This window comes from Lepisosteus platostomus, chromosome 2 (genome assembly GCF_059453375.1).
Source record: "Lepisosteus platostomus isolate fLepPlt1 chromosome 2, fLepPlt1.hap1, whole genome shotgun sequence".
Taxonomy (NCBI): Eukaryota; Metazoa; Chordata; class Actinopteri; order Semionotiformes; family Lepisosteidae; genus Lepisosteus; species Lepisosteus platostomus.
This window is the reverse complement of record NC_142612.1, coordinates 35,240,539-35,268,462: the sequence shown is the minus strand read 5'-3', so window position 1 is coordinate 35,268,462 and position 27,924 is coordinate 35,240,539. Positions and strand designations below refer to the sequence as shown.

The 27,924-nt window shown below is 36.9% G+C and overlaps 1 protein-coding gene across 1 annotated transcript in view; it reads left to right on the top strand.

Annotated features, from left to right (window-relative positions):
• Positions 1-23,967, top strand: part of pwp2h (PWP2 small subunit processome component) — a 53,983-nt gene extending 30,016 nt beyond the window's left edge. The window contains exons 13-21 of the mRNA XM_088607371.1: positions 7,612-7,762; positions 11,177-11,357; positions 11,769-11,916; positions 12,573-12,672; positions 13,121-13,186; positions 16,359-16,577; positions 17,743-17,893; positions 21,115-21,189; positions 23,481-23,967. Of these exons, the coding sequence (XP_088463497.1) occupies positions 7,612-7,762; positions 11,177-11,357; positions 11,769-11,916; positions 12,573-12,672; positions 13,121-13,186; positions 16,359-16,577; positions 17,743-17,893; positions 21,115-21,189; positions 23,481-23,640 (1,251 nt within the window). The 3' untranslated portion in view covers positions 23,641-23,967. The remainder of the gene's footprint in view (positions 1-7,611; positions 7,763-11,176; positions 11,358-11,768; positions 11,917-12,572; positions 12,673-13,120; positions 13,187-16,358; positions 16,578-17,742; positions 17,894-21,114; positions 21,190-23,480) is intronic.
• Positions 23,968-27,924: the final 3,957 nt, after the last annotated feature.

The following is a 27,924-nucleotide window of genomic DNA, read 5'->3' as shown; positions in this document are numbered from 1 at the left end:
AATCTTGTAGTTTTTTCAAATGCAACTTTGCAAACCTAAGCCGTTCCACCATTCTCACTGTAGAATTTCAAATTGTTTGGGAATGGTCTTATAACCCTTCCCAGACTGATGAGCAGCAACAGTTGCTTCTCTGAGTTCATTGCTGATGTCTTTTCTCCTTGGCATGGTGTTAACACACACCTGAATGGCTGAATGCTCCAGACCACCGAACTGGTCACACTTCCTGATGATCAACTAATCAAGTGCAGATACTGTAATTAGCAGCACCTGGCTGCTAATTACCTTAATTCCTATGGAAACAGTAAGGGTGTACTTAATTTTTCCCCACATGCTTTCTGCATTTTGGCTTACTTTTTGTTGAATAAATAATGATATACATATGCAGCCATTCAAAACAAGCGGGCGATACCGCATTAAAACGCGGTGCGCTTGTCGTAGTATAACTCAAGTTATAATACCGTATATTCTCGCATAATACCGCATGGTACCATTTGTAAAATAATAGTATGTGGAATTTCTGTAAGGTGGAGCTAATCAAGCTCAACCTCTCATGTACAGTATTTGAGCTGTCGCCATCAAAGTCTTTACCGAAGATATTACTAATAGTATTAATACTGTAATGAATGACATTGGACAAGCTGTAAACTCAAAGTATTACCCTGGTCCACATTCTTTGTAACAATCTTTAAAACGAAAAGATTTTATTTTTTCATTGACCGTCTTTGTAAATGAAAATACTTTTTTTTTTTCATTAACAAAAAGTAACACCACAGCATTTCATTGATCCAATCACGCATTTGTTTCCAATCATGCAAAGTACAGTAATTTTTGAGAATCTCAGATTCACCACACCTTTCACATGCTCATAAAAGATATTGATTTAGGAACATAAACATATTACTGTATGCAAACTGTACTGTATATGTATATATAATGTCTTTACTGTGCACGTTTTAGTATTGAATATTTATATGGAATTTTACCACTGAAGGGAAATTTTAGTAGCATAAAAAGAATAGGAGCATAACGCATGTGAAGGTCATAAACAATATTAATTTTGGAACATAAACATACAGTATTATGTAAACTGTATATGGCTGTTACACACCAGTATTCCATTTCTCCCTAAACATTTTAAGCATCAAAGTCTTTAACTAACATGTGAAATAACATGTGTATACAGTACTCTGTGAGAAAAGTGGTAGTTTTAAGCTTTTCTGAGAAGACGCTCGATACCGGAGTAAACAAGCATACTTTTAGAATTTGATTAATAGGGAATATAATATGGAATCGCGTATCTAAAGAAATTAATAACGATATAATTATATTCATGTACTGCAACACAAACAGTAGTACTGTATATACTGTACACAAACAATGTATAGGGCTGTTTCACCACTCATCATGTGACCGTGTGAGTGGCGTGATGGTCTAAGTGCCTGACTTATAAGCGAGAGGTCGGCTGTTCAAATCCAGCTAGCGCCACAAATTTTCTTTTAACAAACATTTCTTTGAAAAAATAAAATAGTAATATTATGGACAATTCATTGACTTTTTTATATTTCTAAACATCACAACATGTTTGAATCTAAGTCATTTTTTAATAACAATGAGTACTTATCACCATCTTTCCCTCTGAATCTTGTCAAAACTAATTGAATTCAGGTGCACAAAAATAACAGTTTAGTGGCTTCTGTCTGTGTGTAACAATACTGGTTTACATGATTTCAGAATAAATGCACCCATCTCCGTAAGGTCCCTCAGTCAGGCAGTGAATTTCATTGAAAGTTGCGCCACGGCCGAAACGTTGTTCTCTTTCTTCTTTTTTTCAGCATGGAATAAACCTATTACTTGTTCCTTTGCAGCCTACGCATGCTGATGCAGCTACCCACCTGAACTAATAAAGCTATATGGATGTTTTTAGGTCACATATCCACTGCTGGTAACTTTTTCATCTTCTTCTTCTTTTTCACAGCCTTAGTCCCAGACTGTCCTGGGGTCAGCTGCTTTGGTTGCTCTTCTCCACTTGTCTCTGTCGAGCACATCTTCCTCACTCACTTCACATACCTCCATATCTTTTCTCACACAATCTATCCATCTCTTTCTAGGCCTGCCTCTTCCTCTGTTACCTTCCACCTCAAATTCCATTACCCTCTTTGTTACTTCCTCAACGTCCCTCCTCATGATATGTCCATACCACCATAAGCTCGCCTCTCGCATCTTCTCAACCACATCCACCACCCTACATCGTCTACGGATTTCTTCATTTCTAATCTTATCCTTCATTGAAATCTGCAGAATCCATCTCAACATCTTCATTTCAGTTCTTCTCATCAAGTTCTCTTCCCTCTTTCCAACTGCCAAGCATTCAGCTCCATATAGTAGTACAGGTCTAATCACAGTCTTGTACATTTTGCACTTTAACTTTCTAGGAATTTTCCTGTCACAGATTATTCCAGTTATTTCTCTCCACTTGTTCCATCCAGCTTTCACTCTTTGTTTTACTGCCTCCAGTGTTTCTCCTCCCTTTACCAGTTTTGATCCAAGGTATTTAAAGCCATCAACTTGTTTCAGTTTTCCTCCATTTGTCTCCTCAACATTGGTCATCTCCTCTTCTCTCCATTACCATTATTTCAGATTTTTCTGCATTCATTTTCAGTCCACCCTTTTCCAGACTCCTCTGCCATTTGAACACTTTCTCCTGTAGTTCTACTTTTGAATCTGCCATCAGTGCCACATCATCAGCAAAGATGAGTTCCCAAGGCACATCTGTTCTTATCTCCTGTCAGTGTGTCAATAATGTTTATGAAAAGGAAAGGACTTAGTGCTGATCCTTGGTGTACTCCAACTGTGATTTCAAACTCTTTTGTCTCTCCCCGTTGTGTTATCATCTTCGTAGTTGCATCTCTATAGGTTGCTTGAACTAACTTCACCATGCTTTCTGGTACTCCTTTCTTCCTCAAGCACCAATACACCACCTCTCTGGGCACACGGTCATATGCCTTCTCCAAGTCCAGAAAGGCCACATACAGCTTTTTCCCTTTCTTTAGTGTCTTCTCCTGTAACTGTCTCATCACAAAAATGGCATCTGTTATGCTTTTCCCCGCTGAGAATCCAAATTGTGAGTTGTGGATCCTGACTATCTTCCTGAGTCTCTTGTCCAGAATTATTTCCAGGATTTTCAATCCATGTTCCAGAAGTTTTATTCCTCTATAGTTTTTACACTCCATTGGGTCTCCTTTCTCCTTGTAGATAGTAACCATACTGCTTTTTGTCCATTCTTCTGGAATTCTCTCTTCCTTTGCAGTATTGTTTAGCAATCTCGTCAGCCACTGAATCCCCTCTTCATCGAGGTTCTTAAAGTGTTCTGCTGCTATTCCTGATGGTCCAGTTGCTTTGCCCACTTTCATCTCTTTGATAGCTTCTGTCACTTCCTTTACTGAAATTTCTTGGATTGGTCCACACACTACGTCTGCCTCCACTAGGTTCTCCCTCTCATTTTCTACATTTAACAGATTTTTGAAGTACTCCAGCCATCTTTGCTTGATCTGTTCTTCTTTAATCAAGACTCTGCCTTCTCCATCCTTGAGTACTGCCACCCGGATAATATCTTTTTTTCTGTCTCGCTCTATGTTTAGGAATCTTGTAGATTTGGTCCTCTCCTTCCTTTGTTTCAAGTTTCTCATACCATTCTTTCCAGGCTCTTTCCTTTGCTCTTGCTACACTTCTTTTTGCTACCTTCTTTAGTCTCTTATATTCTTGTAATTCTCCAGTGCCATCTTTCAGTGCCTTGTATGCTTTTTTCTTTTCCTTCAGTGTTCCCTGAACTTCCATATCCCACCACCACTCTTCATTTTCCCTCGGTCTGCCTCCTCTTGTCTTTCCACAAACTCTGGTAGCAGCCTCTTCTAGGATGTGGCTCATCTCAGTCCACTCTTCTTCAACTGAAGGCTCCTCTGTTTCCTCTGTGTTGTTTTTCATTTCTCTCACCAGCCTGTTGAAATCTACGCTGTTTTCTCTCAGTTTCCACACTTTTGTTCGTGCTGGGTGTTTCCTCTGCCTTATTCTTCGCTGGTAACTTTTTCATGAATGTTCAAAATCATGATGACATGAGAAAGGGTTGCCTGTAGGTTACCTGATAACTCTTGGGGTGCAACACTGGAATTGCAGAATGCTGGAAATACACAACTCAGTAGAAATGGCAAGCAGCTTGGGTGTGGGAGCAGAGCATAAGCAGGGTTGATCATCTCCCAGTGGATATAGAAGACTTTCCCTGAAGCATTTCTCTTGATCTGTGAGTCTCATTGGGCAAGACCCCACCTCACAGGGGAATCTCAGGTGGTTGTCTCTACCTTAAGCCCTGATGATGCTTAACATTTCAAGAAGCCACTGTCCTCCAAAGTTCAAAAAGGACATTGAGTGTTTCCTGGAGTTCACTGGTTATTAAAGATTTATTAATTACATCACCACCACTGGGCCCCTGTCATTGAACTCGCTACAAAAGGTAACCCAGACACAGATTAGAGGATGGATCAGTACCCTACTGCTTTCCAGACTATTATAGATCAAGTCTCAGTGTTGCACTGCCCTGACCTTTCTCACCTCTTGAAGATGATGTATAACTATAATGGTTATAAGCTTAGAGTAATATCTGTATATATAGTACTGTAGCTGCCAAGCATTGTGGTGCAGTGCCTTTTTTTCATTTCCTTTTTTCCTTCAGTTGGTTTAATTCAGGTTCAGTATATATAGTACACTGCACCACACCTTTAAAGACCTTACACTCCGTACCTATTGCTACAATTAGCATCTCAGGAACAGCAACAGCGTGTTGTTGATTCCATGTGAATATCATTTTCAGATGTAATAGCAGAAAGTGTGGCCCAAATTTAAAAAGGAGGGAGATTTTCTTTGTTCAAACCTATGGAGTCTTGAGAGAGAGCTTATTTCGTGTCATTAGTTTATACAAGTGAAAAAAATTGCCAGCTGAGTAGCATTTGGAAAAATGTTTATCTTTTTGTCCTGCAAGTGTTGCAGTACATGAATATAATGATATAGTTATTAATTTCTTTAGATACGCGATTCCATATTATATTCCCTATTAATCAAGTTCTAAACGTATGCTTGTTTACTCCGGTATCGAGCGTCTTCGCAGAAAAGCTTAAAACTACCACTTTTCTTACAGAGTACTGTATACACATGTTATTTCAAATGTTAGTTAAAGACTTTGATGCTTAAAATGTTTAGGGAGCAATGGAATACTGGTGTGTATTTTTTCATTAAAATACCGAGACCAGCCATATACAGTTTACATAATACTGTATGTTTATGTTCCGAAATTAATATAGTTTATGACCTTCACATGCGTTATGCTCCTATTCTTTTAAAGCTACTAAAATTTCCCTTCAGTGGTAAAATTCCATATAAATATTTAATACTAAAACGTGCACAGTAAAGACATTAAAATCTTTCCACGACCGACCAACGCACCACGAGTGCCCCTGTCGGTCATTTTGGCCAACCAATCGCGTGGTATGACGCGTTATACGCGTTATGACATTGCCAAATGCCTGCGGTACGTGTTTGTGCCGCGCACTTTGAATGGCTGCATCTGTAGTGAAATCTGCTATGTTTTGTTCATCTGAGGCTAGATTTGTCTAATTATACAAGTTGGTGAGGACCAGACGATTGTTATTTATGCTCTGATATGTAAAACCTTTGAATTTAAAGAGGGTATACTTTCTTTTTCACAAGACTGTAGGTGGTGGGGGGGGGTTCCCTTTACCTGTAAAGGACTTTGAATATCAAGAAAAATACTTTATTCTTATTATTATTAATACTAATAATTATTATATAATTATATAATAATAAAGATATTACTGCTACATATCCCATATCATTGAGAACACCCTTAACTATCCTACTAGATAGTTCAGGTGGGTAGCTGTGTCAGCATGTGTAGGCTGCAAAGGAACAAGTAATAAACAAGGTTTATTCCATGCTGAAAAAAAGAAGAAAGAAAAAACTTTTTGACCGTGGAGCTTTCTTCAGGTGTAGTATACTACTAGATACCTGTTGTCCACCATCATTAGACTGCTTAAGCCTAACTGCCCTATTACATAATCTGCCTTTTCCCAACTACAGTTTTTTTTTACTTTCAAGATTGACCACATCTGGCATCACATTCTTTCCACCACATGTTAGTACTATGCCTCCTCCCTGCTTGCGTAGTTTTACTGTTTCCCTTCTTTCTCACTTTACCTCAGTTTACCTTAGTAAATTTGCATCATGTATAAAACCCTGAAGATGGCTCCTGAAGAAGGTTCCACGGCTGAAAAGTTGTTTTCTTTCTTCTCTTTTCCGCATGGAATAAATCTATTACTTTTTCCTTTGCAGCCTACGCATGCTGATGAAGCTACCCACCTGAACTACATTATGTATAAAATATACCACTTGTTTATTATTGCATTCCAGCTATTTTATTTAAGTCCTGTTTTTCTGCCCTTTGCCCTGGTTAAAGTCACTAACAATCTTATGGCTTCTGATTCTGGTTCTCTGTCTATCCTTATTCTCCCAGATCACAGTGCTTTTTTGACACTGTAGGACATGAAGGACCTATAAGCAGTTTGAGTTTAACCATGTCACCTTGCTTTTTTGTCTTGTAACCTGTGTTTGGAGTTTCTGACTAGAGTTTGGAATTTTCTTTTAAATGATTCAACAGTTTGTCTTTCTTAGGGTTTTCAGTTTTGGAATTAGGTTAATTGAGTGTTATCGAGTTGGGTGTTCCTCAGGGCTCAATACTGGTCCTCCTACAGCTCCCGTGTTCCCACTTGGTTAGCTATTAAAATTACTCTGTCTGATTTATTATTACTATACTAATGATACCCAGGTCTATGTCCATACTAAACCTGACACTGAAGGTGGTGTCTCTGCATTCTCTAATTGCATCTTTAACATAAACACCCAGATGTCTCAGTTTCCACCATTTAATCTGTGACAAGACTGAAATGTGTTCCTTTATTGTTTTCAATGAAACATTCCCTGTCACCTGCCAGTTATGTAGTCCAGATATCTCCAGTTCAAACCTGGTCTCTGCCATTAACTGGACTGGGATTTCTCTGTGCTGTGCACAGTGAGAAACACCATTCCTCCAGTCAGTACAAATTCACCTGTAAGACTCTATTGAACATGAACAGTGTGTCAAACGGCAAATACCCAGTTGGGTATGCGAGACAGAACATGAAGTCTTTATCTACCCTGTTCTGTATTTGTGCCTGTTGACAATTTCAAATTACATGTAAAATTAGATAATTCCTGGTTCCAAATCTTAAAAAAAAAAAAACAGAACAAGCTGCAGTGCTGGAGTGGCTTCTGTTCCCTGTTAGTTTTCTAGAAATAGCAATCAGCAGTTATTATTGGGTTGGTTGATATTAAGTTATTAAATGTTACATTTCTCATTGAAAAAACAAATCACCTTTGTTGATAAGGGAGTAGTCAGACATAATTATAAACAATGTCTTTTATTGTTAAATTTCATATCATACACAATTTTCAGTATGCATTGCCTACCAGTGTGTAAAATGGTTATTTTCCAATATTTGTTGTTCACAGGTTCTGGCAGGACATGAAGGACCTATCAGCAGTTTGTGTTTTAACCCTGTACAGTCCATCCTAGCCAGCACCTCCTGGGATAAAACTGTAAAGCTGTGGGACATGTGTGACAGCTGGAAGACTAAAGAAACATTGCAGCTAACCTCTGATGGTAAGGTGGACGGACAAAGAGAACTGGCGTTCAAGAGAACTGTTTATTTTATTAAGTTTTTACAGTTGTAAAAGGCATGTCCTTATATTACCTATGTAGGAGGTTTGGGGTTTTAATTTGCAGTAACAATCAGACATTTTAAATTGTGAAAGTACAACTTTTAGGAACCAACCCAACATTATAATTTATAGCCTCACACAGATTCCAGATAAGCAATGTACCAAACATTGATATAAACAAAACATGTATAACAAACAGCATAGTAGATCTGTACCTGTGAAACAATCTGCTGTTTTTTGTTAAAGGATTACAAAGATCAGAATTAATAACTTCAGTTATTATTATAGGTGTGGTGGCTCTGTGGCTGGAAAGTTGCCGGTTTGTTTCCCACGGCCGGCGGAGGAATCCTTGCACCTTAGCAAGGCCCTTAACCCCACCTGCTCCAGGGGCACTGTATAAATGTCTTACCTTGTGCTCTGATCCCAAGCTTCTCTCCCTGTCTGTGTGTCTCGTAGAGAGCAAGTTGGTGTATGCGAAAAGACAAATTCCTAATACAAGAAATTGTATATGGCCAATAAAGTGATCTTATCTTAAATACACATAGACTGTAAACCTACAGTCTAGCTTGTAGGTTTTATGAGTCTCATAGAACTAAATCACATTTTTTATATTTTCAGACACAAATAAATATACATTTACTATCATGGACAAAACATAAAAAATGCATGTAGAATAATTGTTCACCTTTCGAATTGTGATGTGAATAACAAAATTTACAGCTCAAAGATCTGTTGTCCAGACGACCTTGGTGAGTTTAAGTTTTGCACTTATAAAAAGAACTCTGTCTACATCCATGGGAGTGGCGTGGAGATGGTGGACTCGTACAAGTACCTGGGAGTGCACATCGACGATAGACTGGAATGGTCTAAGAACATCGAGGCCATCTATAAGAAGGGACAGAGCCGACTTTACTTCTTGAAGAGGCTCAGGTCCTTCAATGTGTGTAGTAAGATGCTACATATGTTCTATCAGTCGGTGGTAGCGAGTGCCATTTTCTACGCAGTGGTGTGCTGGGGCTCTGGGATTAGAGCAGTGGATTCTAAAAGGCTGAACAAGCTCATCAGGAGAGCAAGCCTCTGTCATTGGGTCTGACCTGGACCCCTTGGAGGTAGTGGCTGAGAGGAGAATGATGTCCAAACTAGAGGCCATCATGGACAACTTCTGCCATAAGCCACAGTGTAACGAATTATATAAAAATAGTACAATACATACAATACAATACAAGAGTTACTCACAGTATTTACATCCATATCTATATTTACATCTATATTTATATTCATATATGTGATACGATTTTTCTGTGTACTGTTCTGTTCTAGTTTGTTCTTTGTGTGTCCGGACTGTGAGTAACTCTTGTATTGTATGTATTGTACTATTATTATATAATTCGTTACACTGTGGCTGTGTTGTGTGTGTTAAGCGGCTGTTGCACTGCAATTTCCCTCATGGGATCAATAAAGTATCTATCTATCTTTCTGTAGCAGCTTCTTGGTGCTGGGAGGGTCCTGACATGGGAAAGAGAGAAAGCTTTTTTCTTACTTTTCTTAGCAGATTGTATTGACCTCAGGCAGGTCTTCTAAAGTCAAGTCTTCCCGTTGGATGTTTTGATCTAACCTTGATCTAACATTTAGTTTTTGCATATAAATGTAATAATGTGTAAAATATTACACAGGGAGACAGGGAATATTAATGTTCACTGATTCCTATGTCAGATCACAAAGTACAGCAAGTTCCATTAAGTTAATAAGTTCATCTTTTTATAGCAAATTCCTTCTCAAGTGTTCTCAGCCTTTTATTTTCTTTTTTGTAAAATGTTGGTCTTGTTTTTTTGAGTGTGGCCCAGTGATGATTTTCAGCTTAGTAACTTTCAGACTGTTCAAGTTGATATTTGGTTGCATATCCTTGAGGCAATAGCTACATGAAATCTGTGATCCACACAGCTCCCCAAAGTTTTTCTAATAAGCTGGTACAGCCCTTTTGGATTGTTGCCTATTTTGGGAGTGTCCTGACTTTTTAGTTTTCTTCAGCATAAACTCATTGTTTGCATTTACCATATTTTGTGAATCACTGTTATGGTGTATGTTGAAATGCTACCTAATATATAGGAGAGGCTTGTGTATATAAGCAAACTATTTTTCAGTAAACATCTCACTAATGCTGAGTTAGCCAGTTCCAGTACATGAAATTACTTCCACTGTGGTTCATAATTGGCTGATAATTAAAATGATTAGCCAGAAGGGTGATGACATGTTTTATGGAGAGCTGATATCAAGACCAACCTTTACCAAAGTAAAAGTGTAGAGAAAGAAAGGAAACGTCGATGCTCCAAAGAACTGTGAAGCATTTCTTCAGTGTAATTTACAATTTCTCAGTCCTTCATTTTAAGTGTTGTCCTCTAGTTTTCTTCCTTCAAGCATTTAGCCTGTAAATATTCTGCTCCATACTTGTTGCTTATAATAACAGCTATCCAGATGGATCACTACTTCTTTGTTTATTGTTATGTATAACAGGTGTGCTGTAATAATTCATATGATAATAATTCAACAAAAATATTTAATCAGGAGTCTAAAAATAATTTTATTTAAGTAATTTATTCACTTTCCTTCAGTGGGCTGGTGTTCCTTTGCTGCGGGAGTAGTCTTGTGCTCTAGTTCTACCTTGCCACCCGTGTTTCCAGGACAGGGTCTGGCTAGGAAAAATATCACCATGGATGGATTTTCTATTATTTTTATGCCTCAAGGTCAATGTGTACATGAACTTTGTAGGCTTTTGACATTAATTACAGGAATTTTTACCGGAATGTACATATTTGGTATTTAGTATTTAAATTAGCACTGCATAAGAATAAGATCATTTTTGTAACTAGTAACATTGACACTTTCTAGTAAATAAAGTTAGTCAATTAATTGCCGTAGGGGATAATTCGTGTCAGAAATGTCCTGTATAACTGGTGTGGTTCCTATTTGCATGGAGATCTTTGCATCAGATGCTGTTAATGTGAAACATTGTTCAGTAACATTAACTGGATCTAACGATTTTTGAAAATATTTAAAAGTAGTGAGTATTTTTAAGAGCTTTTATTTAATTGATTGGACAATGGCCAATGCATTCAGGATATGCATAGAGGAAAATTTCAAGACCTTAATCACTGGGGCTATTTCTTATAAATCTTTTGAATTCAAACAATCGTGAAATAAAAACCTTTCTAGAAGGTTATAATTTAAATTAGTATATTTCTTTTTGCGTTCTCTCCTTTTAAACATTGATATTTGATCAAAGCTGAAAGAGCAGCAATAAGATTTATCTACTCTTCATCTGTGGACAAAGTTACATATAGTGTGGTTTATTTTACAGTCTTGGTGGCAACATACCGGGCAGATGGGAAAGAGCTGGCAGTGGCAACACTGGATGGTGAGATCACATTTTGGGACCCTCAGAATGCAGTGCAGACTGGTTCCATCAGTGGGAAACATGACCTTCAAATGGGCAGGAATGAAATGGAGAAGATCACTGCCAAGCAGGCAGCCAAGGGCAAGTGAGTCATTAATTCACTGTATAGTTTCTGATATAGCAGAGTACATGAATGAGATTTATAATGTCACTTGAAAAAGACTTGATAAATAAGCTACATTTAACTGAATAGAATACTGTAAAATTCAAGGATGTTAACCTAGAAAATAACAGTTCATAGGAATTTATGGTAAAGCCTTTTTAAAAAGAAACTGATAGCTCTCTTGAGAGCTGAGTATCATGCTGTAATTTGTAAGCAGATTCAAAAGGGTTGTAGACTTGCTTTGCAGTTGTCTTGTCAAAAACGTAAAAATGTCTCCTTCTGCTTGAGGGAGTTGGTAGATGTGGCTGAACTCGTTGTCCATTTGTTTGCATCCTGGCACTGCAATTTCTGTAGGAGCAGAAGAGCAATGGCACAGTGTGTTTCTTTCTCCAGGTCTTTCACTACTCTGTGCTACTCTGCTGATGGCCTCTCCATCCTGGCTGGTGGCCAGTCCAAGTTTGTCTGCATTTACAACATCAAGGAGCAGGTTCTCATGAAGAAGTTTGAAATCTCATTGAATCTTTCCTTGGATGCAATGGAGGTGTGACTTTTTTAATTACTTGCAAGTGAATTCAGTTTGTTTTTTCCAATTATGTTGCAGGACAGTACATCAGGAGCTGGCATTGACTATATACAGTATATCCTTAATGTTTTTTTCTGTTTCGTTCTTCTTTTTCAATATACATCCTTTTATTTATTCCTAATGAATAAGGAAAAGAAAATAATGTGTATTTTTACTTTGAGTAGCACAGCTTTTTATTGTACATTACATAATAATGAGTTGTGAGTAATGAGATGAGTTTTACAGTAAATTGTTTAGGTCTCATCATCTGAAAGACAATATCACACCAATACCAAAGGTTTTGCCCTGAAGGACCTTTTCCTTATTTAATTGGAAGCCGTCTAAAGGATAGCCTTAGACGTACCAATTAGAGTTCCCTGATTCCATAATCAAGCTTAATAACAAAAGTTTTTCTTTTTGTTACACACATTACTATATCATAAATTAATATGTAAATCATAAACTGAGACTGAACACAGTGCTTGTGAGTTTTGAACTCTGAAACAAGCTCAGATTACACACTTGTGTTATTCACTTAAAGTGTGTACTACCTGTAATGTCTAGATGACGTAAGCGTTTATTTCCCCTAGAGACCAGAGAATATTTCAGTTTTGTTTCCGTGCTTTGATGTGCAGGAGTACTTGGATCGTCGGACGATGACGGAGTTAGGGAGCTTAGCTGTAGTTGATGAAGCTGAGGGGGAGACACCTCTCAGACTCCCTGGAATGAGGAAAGGTAGGAATGTTAAATGTGTTCTGCATGTGGTGAAGCACAGAAATGATGAGTTGGACTAATTTTCCTGTGCAGTTTTAGAGGTTGTCATCTGTGTTCAATTTTCAAGAAATTGACAAAGAAGAGGGGCCATACAGCATATCTTGCTGTAATTGTTTGTAGTTGATGATTATTAAAATAATTTGGTCAATTCCTCCAGAAAGTTTCTAGGAAATCTGCTTCAACAACATGGCAGTTTGTTAGGCTGGCATTTGAGTCTGCTTTGGCAGTCAAGATCCTCCTATTTAATTGGTCAAACCTCAAGCATGGTGACATGTTTATTTTCTTGTATGAGATGACCTACCATCTGTCACAGTAACCTTGTTGCTTTGTGTGGAAAAACAGTAAAACAAAAATACAGTCTATATTGAAATTTAGAAAAAGAAAGTGATTCCCCTCCTTCCTCTTTCAGGTAAAATGAGCTTTCGACATTTCAAGCCTGAGATTCGTGTCAGCTGCCTTCGCTTCTCTCCCACTGGTAAGCCATTACACTTTTGAGGTATTTCTTCCTCTTACTATACTACTGTATAAGCAGTATATAGGTCAGAGGAAGTTCTAATGATGGTGCTAACAGACTTTCATGGTTCTAGTTAGTTTTGGTTGTTATACAAGAGAAATGTATGTTGATGGAGTTCCTTTTTATTGAAAAGCAAAACGTGTTACATACAGATGCAACATGTAAATGGTAATGTGTGACTTTTTAAGAAACTTTCTGCTAGCTGTGCATGTCAGTACAATTTTTGTAGGAAATTGGGAAGGAAATTGCAAAGGAACTACAGAAGCAGCTTTAGAGAATAAATAAAACAGATTAAAAGGACAAATCCTGTATGAAGAGAAAGGAGATGCTGTTTACAGCCCAAATATTCCATTAGGTATCAAGAGGGAACATGGAACTAAAGGAATAGGAACTTCTAAACCAGGGGGCAGAAAGTAATGTCCTATGGCATGAAACTTCTGGAAACTGGAGAGATGACTGTGTCTAAAGGGCACTGTGAGAAAGACAAAGACTGTTCACTGCTGCCTTAGTTAAAGGGAAACTGTAACACTATTTTATATCTCAGTGATGACTGCATTTTAAACCACATTGAAACTACCAAGTGTACATCCTCCACTTAAAATCACAAAAGAGTTGAAGATCAATATTTGCTTAGTGCCACATTGCAGTCATTGTCTGAGATGACTCCTGAAACTTCAGGTGATGTAAAAGCGGCCCTATTACATGCTTTAGGCCAGACAAATATTGCTACTACAGTATATCAATTTAAAATATTTTAATGAAACTGACATATACATGTTTTAGATACTTTAGCTAAGTATTGCAAAAAAAAAGGAGCAACTAAACAACTAAAATGTACTTTTTGCAAAAGTGCTCCTTAATTTAGATTGGTAACTATTACATTGGTGATTATTTTGTGGTAAATCTCACCTAAAAGAAAAATTCTAGCAGGACTTATATTTTTGGAGGACTTGCTGTGCCATAGCCCATGATGTTGCCTGAACAGCTGATTTGATTTAGTACAATCTAATTGAATTCAACATGTCAACTTTGAAATGGTTTTTCTGACAATTACTACTTGTTAACTCAGATCATATTCGACCATTCCAGGGGTGAAATGTCCGCTGCACAACATATACTTATTCAGTTGTATATCTTGCTGAAGCTGGTTGAGAAAATTTTCGATGGGACCAACATTGGAGTGCTCCTGTTTATTACCAATCTCCAGGCTAGTTGAATATCCTTTGGAAAAAGAAACAGATTGACTTTGCTAATCCAATTGTCTGTTTTGTGTGTGACCACTATATTCCGAACAGCCAAATGCACAGCAGTGATGCAATGCATCCAGTTTAGTACTTAATTTGTGGTTTGTAAAATTTTGTGATACATTCAATTAACTATTTTGTTACTGAGATTTAATCATTAGTTTAAGAATTTGGGACTGCAGTTCCCCTTTAAGCCTGGAGTCAACTTGCTAATTCTAGAATTGAATGTAGATGTGTCATATGTTCCCAAATCAAGAAAATTGGAAAAGTGAAAGAGATGCCAGATGTCCCTGCAGCTTTGGAGAAAAAAAGGTGAAGAGCGAGTCTGTTAGTTTCCTGACACAGATGGAAAAAGAGTAGGAGAGGTTTTGGTTCCCTAACACAGAAGAATAATAACATCACATCACTTTATTAACCCTTTACAATTTCTTGCATTAGGATTTTGTCTTTTTGCATACCCCAGCTTGCTCTCTATGCGCCCCTGGAGCAGTTGGGGTTAAGGGCCTTGCTCAGGGGCCCAATGGAGTAGGATTCCTCTGCCGGCTGCGGGATTTGAACCGGCAACCTTCCAGCCACAGGTGCAGATCCTTAGCCACAGAGCCACTGCTCCACCCCAAGAGTTGGGGAGGCTATATGACCAAACCCTTGAAGAAGACAGGAAGAGGTTGCCTGTACGTAAACAGAAATAGACTAGTCTGAGGGAAAAAATGAGGTGTTGCTGCTACAGCAGGATAGCAAACTTTAATTAATCAAACTTTTATCAAGCGAATTCCCAATTGGCATTATTAATGTTGGTCACTCTTTTTTAATATAGTTTATCACTAATACTCTTTTCAAAAATGCTCAACTTTGTGTAGTGGTCTCCTATTAGTATCCAAAAGTATCCTCAACCGTGAAAGACATCTTTATCTCTGAGGTGCACATGAATTTCAACATCTATTCCTGAGAGTTGATTCACTCCTCAAGTTTTTATTTTACATATTAATTTGGTTCAGGTGGGTAGCTGCGTCAGCATGCGTAGGCAGGTTCTTGACACCTGAAGAAGGCTCCACGGCTGAAACGTTGTGTTTTCTTTTCTTCTTTTTTTCAGCATTGAATAAACCTATTACTTGTTCCTATATTAATTTGGTGCCTGAGTAACTCAGTGATTGACGAAGTTTGTGAGACCAAAGCCTTTTCAACTCAGTTCGGACAAAAAGAGGTGTCCACTGCTCAAAATAATAATACACTTCAGGGAAAGAAAATCAAAAAGTAAAAAATATAGTTAAGTTACATGATTTGCTTTAAGTATCCAATGAAGAAAACCTAGATAAAATGGTTACTGTAATAAAACAAATCTCAAACCAAAAGAAAGCAAACAAATGACAATTAGAATTACTGATCTTTACAAATAATTAAATGCAAACCAGCAGAACACTCTGAAATTATAAGACATTTTGAAATTAAGTCATATCAGAAATAGTATGTGACTCAAAGTTAAAATGTAGTATAGAAAACTACAAGCAAAAACATATGTAAGGACAGATACCGTTGCCAAAAATGCTAAAACTTTACAAAATTGCGAAAACTGAATGATCATGAACATGTTTAAGAACCCAAACATACGATAGCATTGAGGATGATCTGTGTAAATTCAGTTCAAGACTGTTCTTTTTATTAAAATAAATGATTTTAGTGTCCATTGAAATTTATAGATTAGTTTTATACAAAGATTAAAAGCTGTACCAGAAAATAAAAAGAGCCTCCATCTCACATTTGCATAATGCTCAAGCTATTTCCTGACCCCGATTTGCTTTGACAATATAAGATTGTGTTTATTTTATGTTGTTTAAATGTGCTAGGAATTTATTTTCTGTTACTAAAGATATGTATGGCTGTTTTCTACACAGGACGCAGCTGGGCAGCAACTTCCACTGAAGGTCTGCTGATCTACTCTCTGGACAGTGCAATGGTGTTTGATCCCTTTGACCTGGATATAGATATCACTCCAAGTAGTGTTCGCCAGCAGCTGAGCTTGCATTCTTACATGACCGCCATTGTATTGGCCTTCCGCCTCAATGAGAGGAAACTCACCCTGGAAGTCCTGGAGGCTGTCCCCCATAACGAGAGTAAAACAATATTTTTGTAAAGTTATTTAACACAGTGTTCAGAAACGAACTGAGGAAATTCAGGCATGCAATACATTACTTCTTGAAATTTGAAATAAAGCAGCAGAATGGATGTTTGGTTCAGTCTCCATTCCATAAGAATCTGGAGAGTCGTGGTATCTGAAATTGGGTGTGTAGCTGTTGTAGCCCAGAACTGGACTCCAGGTTTTAATTGTGAATAAGTTTGTGCAGAACATTGTAAATTTGAATAAAAATATTCTGTTATTCTATTCTATTTTCATTATTTGCAAGTACAAATAATGTAATAATGAACAGTAGTTTCTCACACTTATTCATGCCAGCAGTTATATCACCCTGTAACTCGGGTGTTGCTCATGGAGTCTTCTTGATCCAGCTACTCGTCAGCAGCACCCTGCAACTTGCAACTGCCACTCACTAAAGCTTAGCAGGTGTTAGCATTTGTGGCTAGTATCTTGATGGGAGATCTCCTGGGAAAAACTAAGGTTGTTGCTGGAAGAGGTCTTAGTGGGGCCAGCGGAGGGCACTTTTCCTGTGGTTGTGTCTCCTAATGTCCTAGTATAATGACAGGGACAATATACTGTAAAAAGGCACCTGCCTTTGATATGATATAAAACTGAGGTCCTGACTCCCTGTGGTTATTAAAAATTCCAGGGCATTTCTCAAAAAGAGTAAGGATGTTAAATCCTGGTCAAATTTCCCATTGGTCTTTACCAATCATGGCTTCCAAATAATCCCCATGTATGAATGGTCTTCATTACTCTGCTCTCCTCCCCACTGATAGCTGACGTGTGGTGTGCGTACTGGTGCACTATGGCTGCCGTCGCATCATCTGGGTGGTTGCTGCACATTGATGTGGAAGGGAGTCCCATTACCTGTAAAGAACTTTAAGTGGAGTGTCCAGAAAAGTCCTATATAAGGACAAATATTATTGTTGATTATATTTGAATTTAAAATGGTTTGACAAAATTCCACATCGCAAAAATCACAAGTGTTTGTATCAATTTTTAAACTTTGATATGTATACAGGTCCAAGGAATGCCATATTTAGCCATATATAGCTTTAAACTTTAATTCCAATCCTCTGTATAGGATTAGTGATTACTCTCTTCTGACTATTCATTGGTACTCTCTCTTTGCTTGCCAGTCAGTGTGGTGTGCAACTCACTACCCGGTGTATATGTAGAGAAGCTGATGCATTTTGTGGCCACTGCCTTGGAAAACTCACGCCATCTGCAGTTTTTCTTAACCTGGGCTGAGTGTCTCCTTTCTTTCCATGGACAGAACCTGAAGACCAGGTCAGTCACTGCTTTTCATTTACTCGGCTGTGAAAAGGTTTTAGTTAGGAGTTACAATATACTAGTCCATTAAAAACTGTTCACCCCCTTTCAGATTTTCTGAATTTTTACACATTGCAACATTGAGTGTTATTAGAGCTTTATGTGGGTCTGGGAGAATAAGTGAAAAAATAATATTAAAGTTGGTGCTTGTTTCATTTATTTCATTGACAAAGTAATTCTGCATCCATTATCCCTGTGTGAATAAGTTAGTGCCCCAATCAATCAATCCAGTTAAAAGAATAACTAGAGCTAGCTGTGTGAACACTTTATTTGGGCTAATTTGGCCTGCCCTGTTCTCTATAAAACTCACAAACTTTGGCTTTGTCTGCTCAAAAGACATTTTTGAAGATATCTGAAAAAAGTAATTGATGCCTGTCAATCTGAAAAAGGTTATAGAATCATTTCTAAAGTTCTGGGGCTTTAGTCGCAATCATAATCTTGAAGTGGAGACAATAGTGAATCTTCCTGAGAGTGGCTATCCTCTAAAATAACTCCAAGAGTAGAGCGCAAAATTATCCGGGGAGTCCCAAAGAAACCCAGAACGACATCCAGGGATGTGCAGGCCTCTCTCAGATTGGGTCATACAGCAAGACAGTGATCCCAAGCAAGAGATTGGATGAAGAAGAAGAAATTCAGTGTTTTGGAATGGTCAACAGCTAGACCAAAGAAATGGAAATACAGGCATGAGTTGTGACAGTTATGTCCCTTATTTCCAGAAGATCTTTTCTACACCTCATTTCATGAATATTTATTGTATCTTGATTGGTACTGAGATATATCATAGTATACAGATGTACTGTTTAGATTAAAGATTAAAACTAGAGCATCTCACTTAGAAGTAATGCAAGTAATGCTAGTGAAGCTTCCTAATGGTGCTCTGACAAAAATGTAATTTATGTCCATATTTTATTTTCAAAATATTAAAGGGAGTCTCTAAAATGCTTTTTTTATGTACTTTAAAGAATGTTATTATTATATGTAGTTTGTTTATATGGTTGGGTGTTTAGCTAACTGACAGAAAATCATAACGCCATCTTATAGCACATGCAGGCATTCCATTTTATTTCTTCAGAAGAAGGTGTGTGGAGTGAAACCACTGTGACACAGCTGAAGCATAGGCCTGTCAAACTGTTGATACAAGCACAATGTCATTAATACTTAGACTACTCTTAAGAGTATGGTAGAAATATCACGGTGTCAGAAGGTCTAGTTATTGATAATATTATACCAGCAAGTTAAACTATTAAATGTTTTGTCCTGTCTAGTTTTAATAGTTTTAAGTAACTCGTGCATTAATTCCCCAATGGATTATTGCAAATTTGGTATTGGCAGGAGCCTCTACTGAATGCTTTTATAATATTGCTTTGAAGCTGTAAAAAACTACAATTTAAAAATTTTACTCTACAATAGGCATTTAATATAAAAGTACACAATTAACAATGCCAAAATATGAAGACTGATTGAATGTCTGTGTATGAGATTATTACTAACCCTTTATTGCACAGTTATTTTTTGTATATTATATTTGACCTTACTGGGGATCAATACACTTTTGCAGCAATGCCTGGTGCTTTTTGACAGAATCTTATCGATGTGTTAATTTTGTTTCTTAGATATACATTTTATTATACATTTATTATACAAATAAATTAAACTGATTGACTAAAATGACTAAAACTAATTGTTTTAGTCTAATAAAAGTAAGTCTTGTATTAATAATTTAGTTGACAAGACTAACGTATAAGTGGGTGACTATAACTAAAAGGCATTTTAGTTGACATGGCTAAGACTATGACTTAATCAAAAACTGGTGACACTGTACACAGCTATGTGAGGGATTGTCACCTGTTACAGGAAGTGTTTGGTTACAGTGATTGCAGGATGACTTTATGAGATAATTGAAACAAGCACCAGTGTGTTACCAAAAAAGAATTGCTGCCAAAGGGGTTCTCACCAAGTATTAACTCTAAGCCTTTTCTGCTTATGATATTTAAGTTTTGAATTTTTAATATATATTTTTCTCAAAAAAAGTTTTTCCCCTTAAAAGACTGGAACATGGTTTGTAGCTAAGTGAAAAGGTCATCATTTAAATATATGAAACTCTCCAAAGAAATTTGAAAAAATTCAAGAGGGTGCATATTTTTTATGGCACTGTACCTATATGTTTTATGTCTAGATTGCCCTTTTCTGAATTGTTAGAAGATAAAATAATAAAACATTAAAAATATATAAACATTTAAAAATAAACCGTTAAACATTTTAAAGCTTACATTGTTACTCAAGTGTAGAGATAATTTATCCTTTAGTCCTACATCGATGTAAGAACTTTGTTTGTTGATGGAACCAACACACTCTTTTCTGTTGTTAAATTGTTTTTACTCTACTGTTTAATTGTTATATTATATATAAATTCTAACTTACCTCTGCCACTCGACTAGTGCTGGAAAAGGGAGGTATTAGGCATACAAGGGCAGAAACGGGTATTAGATTACTACAATGTAAGATAGTGATCCAAGGTAAGTGCTCTTTCTTAGCTCAAACCAGGGAGATTTTGAATATTGTGTTTTGGTGGCCATAATAACTTGGCCATGTCATGTTAACTCCATTGCAGTTTATAAGTTAACTTTTTTTACACGCACTTCTTTAAAGGCTGTATGTAAGTCTGCCAAATTTTAAATCCGAAATCTATGATTAATTCAGAAATCTAGAATTATCTAAATAGCTAATCGGTAAAACGAGTATTTAACAAATGCAGTTTTAAATTGGTGCATGCCATTTGCACCGTGGCTTCACATGCCGACTAAATTTAACTGTGATTAAAACATAATTCTAAAATGTTTTGATATGTTTTATATTTATATATTTTACTGAAGTTTTACTTAGCATTTTTATTTTAGTCCATGTTATATAAGAATTTTAAAAATAGAGATATTAGAGATTTGAGATAAAGTAATGAAAAATCTCAAAAAAGGAGTGAATGCATTAACAGATCCTGCAAGAATCCTATATTTGGTCATAAATTATGCTGACAATACAAAGGTATTGTTAAGTTTATAATTGTTATATTAGTACCCTTAAGATATGATCGTTTGGACCTTTTGGGATACAAATCATTTAGTATGTTTTTCTTGCTTTTCTGGTAGAATAACTTGTCAATGAAAAATTTAATCCATTCTCAGATCAGGATCAATATTGCCAGTAATTCAGTCCCTACAGAGGAGTATTCAGATGCACTTTGAGGACCTGTCCAAACTGTGAGTATTTTTAATCATCAAGGTTTGTTTAAACAGCACAGTTGTTCAGTAGCTAGCATTACTGCTATGCATCCCTGAGGCAACGGGTTCAATTCAGTACCTGGGGTGCATCTACAGTGGTGCTATAAAGTTTGTGAACCCTTTAGAATTTTCTGAATTTCTGCATAAATTTGACCTAAAATGTGATCTTCATCTAAGTCATAAAGTAGGGATCTCAATAAAACAAAACACACAGAATGATAGACTTTTTCATGAATTTATTGATCAAAATGATTCAACATTAAATGTCTTTGGTGGAAAAAGTATATGAACCTCTAGGATTATCAATTCAGTTAAGAGGATATAGAGTCCGGAGTGACTCTCCTCATCTCTCCCCAATGGGAAGGGATGACAATCAGGTGTGAGTTTGGGTAGCCCTGCCCTATTTAAAAAACATAAACCTGTGTCTTCACTACCAAAGTCTGGTCTTCAACACACAGGTTTGCATGCCATGTCTCGATCAAAAGAGATTTCTGAGGACCTCAGAAAAAGAGTTGTTGATGCTCATCAGGCTGGAAAAGGTTACAAAACTATCTCTAAAGGCTTTGGACTTCACCAGTCCACTGTCAGGCAGATAGTGTACAAATGGAGAAAATTCAACACCATTGTTATTCACTCCAGGAGTGGTCATCCAACAAAAATCACTCCAAGAGCAAGGTGTATAATATTCTGGAAGATCACAAAGAACCAGGGTAAAGCCTAAGGATGTGCAGTCCTCTCTTACACTGGCTAATGTCAGTGTTCATGAGTCCACCATCAGGCAAACACTGAACAAGAATAGTGTACATGGGAGGATAGAAAGGAGGAAGCCACTACTCTCCAAGAAGAACATTGCTGCCTGTTTACAGTTTGCTAAAGAACACCTGGTTGAGCCAGAAGACTACTGGAAGATTGTTCTGTGGACGGATGAGTCGAAAACAGAACTTTTTGACTTAAATGAGAAACATTGTTTGGCGAAAACCAAACACTACATTCCAACATAAGAACCTCATCCCAACAGTGAAACACGGTGGTGGCAGTATCATGGTTTGGGGCTGTTTTGCTACAATGGGACCAGGATGGCTTGCCATCATTGGCGGAAGTATGAATTCTGGATGGTACCAGCAAATTGTACGGGAGAATGTCAGGGTATCCATCCATGAACTGAAGCTCAACAGAAGGTGGGTCTTGCAGCAAGAGAACGACCCTAAACACATAAATCAGACTACCAAAGAATGGTTGAAGCAGAAGAAATTTCGCGTTTTAGAATGTCTGAGTCAAAATCCAGACCTTAATCCAATAGAAATGTTGTGGCAAGACATGAAGCAGGGAGTTCATGCAAGAAAGCCCACGAAAATCACTGAGTTGAAGCAATTCTGTAAGGAGGAATGGGCCAAAATTCCTCCAAGCTGATATGCCAGCAATGATGTAGTCATTGTTGTTCAAGGGGGTCACACCAGTTAGTGAAAGCAAAGTTTCACATACTTATTCCGACAAAGACATTTAATGTTGGATCATTTTGGTCAATAAATGAATGAAAAAGTATATCCTTTTGTGTGTTTTTTGATTGGGTTCTCTTTATTTTTATGATTTAGATGAAGATCTGATCACATTTTAGGTCAAATTTATGCAGAAATTCAGAAAATACTGAAGTTTTCACAAACTTTCTAGCACCACTGTACATGGAGTTTGTATGTTCTTCCCATGTTCTTGTGGGTTCCTTCCGGGTGTCCAGTTTCCACCTACAGTCCAAAGAAGACTTAATTGTCTTCTGGGAAAATTGGCCTTCATGTGAGCGAGTGAGTTATATGTGTGTATGCTTAGATGGACTAGCATTGCATGTGGTACAAGGTAATTTAAAAATTCCCTAATTTTTAAATTTGATTACATTTGTCTTCCTCTTGTTTCCTAAAATTGAAACATTTTCTGCAGTTCTTAATAGTTTGTTAGTTATATATGTCATTATCACATTACTTCGGCAGAAGTTGCAGACCATGGATCCACCTTGACAAATTCTGCTTAACCTTAAGCAGACTTCACACGTCACAGGTTTTGAAATCTAGAGTCAAATATGGCAAATTTCCCAATCACTTTTGTGCTTTTTTGCCAGAATCAGTTCTGGGCAAAGACCTTACAAAACCTCCATCCAGTTATCCCTAGGACAATACTAGTCACATGCGACATTCATGTGTTACACAATCTGGTTGTTTACCATAGTGTAAAAAAGTATTTTTTCTCTAAATCCTCTTTTACTTCTTTTTTCAACTTCGCAGCTGTGACTGGAATCAGTATAATATCCAGTATGCTTTGGCTCTATCAAAGCAGCGTGGCATCAAGAGGCTGGCTTCAGAGTCCATCAATGAAGATGATGGGTCAGAGGGATTAGAATCAGTAAGAGACCAATCTTTTGAAGAGGCTGACATAGATATGTAAGAATTGAGTTATTGATTATACATATACAATACCAATATACCAACTGGCACACATTTTAATCTTTGCTTTTTGGTAAACTGGGATGTACACCATTTTTTGTGTAGAGTGCTTTGTGTGTATGTATACAGAATAGACAGGAGATCTTGGAGCAGAAGGTACCCCCTGTAAAAGATTCACAGAAGAGTTTCAGCTGAAGCACCAGAATTTGTATAACATTGACATTTTGACAGTTCATCTTATGCTGAAGAATTATGTTGTTTTAGAGAATTTATTAAATGTTTTAATGCTAATGTTTGAACTGAAATTAAAACAATTATACAACCCTTACACACTTGTAATCTTTCTCATACTGATATTTTCCGTCTCTAAGCACTTCCACTTCAGTCCAACTGAAGTCTGTGTACTGACGTCTGGGGTATAAGTCTTGTGAAGACTCAGTGAATTCAGTCACTCCACTATGATCTTCTATAAAAATTCCAAATATCTCTTATGGTGATATACAGACCAATATACCAATTTGTTGTCTGTGGGTGGGAGGAGTTCGTGACTTCAGTGATTTACATCTTCCTGCATATTTACAGCACACAATATGAGTGTACTGTAAAAACTGTGCTATGAGTGTACAGTAAAAATTGAAGGATTTCAAAAGCAAACGTAAAAAAATAAAATGCAACAAATAATGCTAAAACCATATGTTTTATATCAGCCCTTGTATTTTAATTACAAATGTGACTTTCTAAGTAAAATGTTGTTTAAAATCAGTCTTCTTCCACTGTGATCTTATGCACACATGTATTCCATTAACTTTAATTTACATTATCCTCTGAAGCCAAAGTGCTGTATATATTCAAGAAAATATACAGATCCAGATCCAAAATATATACTGCAGTAGTTTACAGTAAAGCAGCTGTGCGAGACTACAGGAGACTGCTGCATTTTAGAAATTTTCAGTTTTGTGAGTGCGCTACTTTGTAAAACCGCCAGGTGGAGGTGTGAAAGCTGAGCGTGGCGTATGGAGCATTTGGGCTGTCACCAGAAAACGCTAGTTTTTTTCCAATTATAGAATTTAAATTGTACAAGGTTTAGACCTTTATTCATTTTAAACTGTTATTATACTGGAGCTTGTGAACGTGATGTGCCTCTTTCACGTTTAGATCCACATAGAGAAAATACAAAGGTAAATAACAGTACTGTAATGTAATACAGATGCAGCCATTCAAAATGGGTGAGGTATTTCGCGGCATACCGCGACACGCCCACCGGGGTATCACGCGGTTCACGTGTGTCACGTGACTAACTATCCGGCGTCGCCTTGTAAAACCGCCAGGGGGAGCTTAACCTCTCATGTACAGCATTTGAGCCTTTAATTTTGAACTGTGTATTACAGCATGTTAATCATCAGTCATTAAAATGTTGGTATATTTTATGAAAGCAAGATTGCTCAGTTGGACAAAAGTACACAACCTAACTTTATCAGAAATATTTATGCATCAAAGCCTTTACTGAAGATATTACTAATTGTATTAATAATGGATGACTTTGGACAAGCTGTATACTCAAAGTATAATTTCTTTAGCACATTTGTACAAGCACTTGGAATCTGTCCAAGCCATACTTTGTCAGGCATTTCGTTTTACTTCAACGGGCATAAAAACTTCCTTGCTTTTAACAGGGCGTTTCATAATTTCTAACTACGAAAATGATTTAAAATGCGACACCTATCATGAAAAGAAAAAAATACACACCAGTATTCCATTTCTCCCTAAACATTGTAAGCTTCGAAGTCTTTAACTAACGTGATACCGGAGTCAACAAGCATACTTTTAGAATTTGATTTAAAGGGAATATAATATGGAATCGCGTATCTCAAGAATTTAATAACAGTATGATTATATCCGTGTACTGCGGGAGGGCTGTTTCGCCTGCCTGCTTATGCGAGCTGTCGGTAGCCTACTGGTCTAGTTGCGTGACTACCAACTGGCAGGTTGTGTGTTCGAATCCAGCTGGTGCTGGACCTTTCAGTTTTATTTATTTATTTTTTAATCGCGTAACATAAACATATTACCGTATGCAAACTGTACTGTATACAATATGTATATGTATATTTAATGTCTTAACTATGCCCGTTTAAGTATTGAATATTCATATCTAATTTTACCACTGAAGGGAAATCTTAACATAAACATACAGTATATGGCTGGTCTCGGTACTTTAAAGAAAAAAATACACACCAGTATTCCATTTCTCCCTGAACATTGTAAGCTTCGAATGAAACCACTAAATAAAGACATAAATATAGAAATCTTAAGATTTGTTTTATTTAATGTTGGTAGCAGGATGAACTGTCAGAGTGTATATTTTGTCGCAAAGTTGCTACAAGATGTTAACAGTGAAAAAGGTATTTAGAAATGAGTTATTTCAAGATGAAAAAGAAAACATACACGAAACATGGTTTCATTACGACCAGAATCGGTCTTGAGATATTTTTAACTTGATTTACAGTATTTGAGAGGTATGTCTTAACACCGATACTACAGTGCTTAAGTACTGCTCACGTATATGTTTCTAGGTTTATATTATGCATTTCATACGGTCAAATTACTTTTGAGCAACTAATAAGAAGCGCGAAACGGTATGCGTTTTAGTTTCGTTTTGTGCTGGAACCCGTGGATTGATTAGAGATATCAAGTACATACAAGTCATTTTTTAAATGTTGTAGTTCGTCTTGAAAAAATGTTACGAGTACATCATCTATCAACAATTACACAGGTTCTGTTTCCATATTGCGGATTTTGGTTAGGTACAGTATTATCAAATCCAGTGGCGCTGTGTGTTACTTTACTGATTCCCAATCTGTGATTGAAACCTGTAAAACCGGTTTAATTCGTCACAGCCAGCACTCTTCAGGTGTGAGGGTCTTCTGCTCAGAATGAAACGCTAAAATGTTTGTGTATATTCTAATGGTAGTGGGGGCAGGGTGTGTGGGAACAGGTTTGTTCTTCACACCTGAAACATTTTCTCTGAAAGGATTTTCTTAGCAGTTTAACCGATCTTGTTACAGCATGTTACAGTTTACTATTATTAACCATATTAATTTTAAGTGCTTAATGTAAAATCTTGTAAAAATATATTTTCATTGTTCAAATATACATTAAGTCTGACTATCATATAATAAGTTAAATACAAAACTAAAGAAAAAATAGGGTTAAATATAATTCAAAATATTTTGCTAACAATGTTAACTGTTTATGAATAATAAAATGTATTAACTAAGGAGTAGGATGGCACAGTTGTTAGCATGTTTTTTGTTTTGTTTCTTTTTCATAAATACAACAGTAGTACCTGATGTCTCAGCGCCTTTCAAAATTAAATTATGCCTGCAAACCTGTGAACTAGAAAGATAACTAAGATATCCATCCATTTATAATGGTGGCAAAGTGGTTAGCATTGCTATCTTGGAGCACTGGGGTCCTAGATTCAATTCCTGCCATCCTGTGTGTGTGGGGTTTGCATGTTCTCTCTGGGTTACATGGTTTTTCTCCGTATGTGTGATATGACTCCCTCTCGCACTCCAAAACATACTGGTAAGTTAATTGGTTTATGGGAAAACTGGCCCTGGTGTGTGTGTGTTTGTGTCTGTCTGTCCTGTGATGGACTGGCGCTATGTCCAGGGTGTATTCTGCCTTGTGTCCATTGCTTACTGGGATAGGCTCCAAATCCTCAGTACTGGATAAAGAGATTAGAAATAGATGGACTATACACAGTGTTAGAAACCCACTATGAAATGGCAGCATCTCACTGAGAATAAAATATTTTATAGTGCTGGCCTTTCCACCTCTCTTGCACATCAGTATCCATACCTAGTTATTTAAACAAATTAACTCTAATTATAAACATCTTAATATGCTGGCTCTGTGGATCCGCATCAGCTATGTTTGCCCATTCCTTCAATTCATGTGCATCCAACACAAAGTTCAATACTAGTAACTGCACAAAATCTAAAATACAATCCTCATTTCAGTATCTATGTAAACATATAGTCTGTTAACTTCATCATCTTCATCAAAAGTATGCCTAACCCCATTAGGAAGTGTTCTTGTTATCAGTGTATTCCTTAGCTTTCCCAAAATTATCTTCTTCTTACCAACATCTCTAGTCTTTTATCCTGCAATAACTCAGCCAACACTTAAATCCCCAAAAGCTGCTTGTGTTAATTTCTTTAAATCACAAATATCATGTGTAAATACTGGCCATTTAATACTCTGCATTGTGGGATAATAGTTT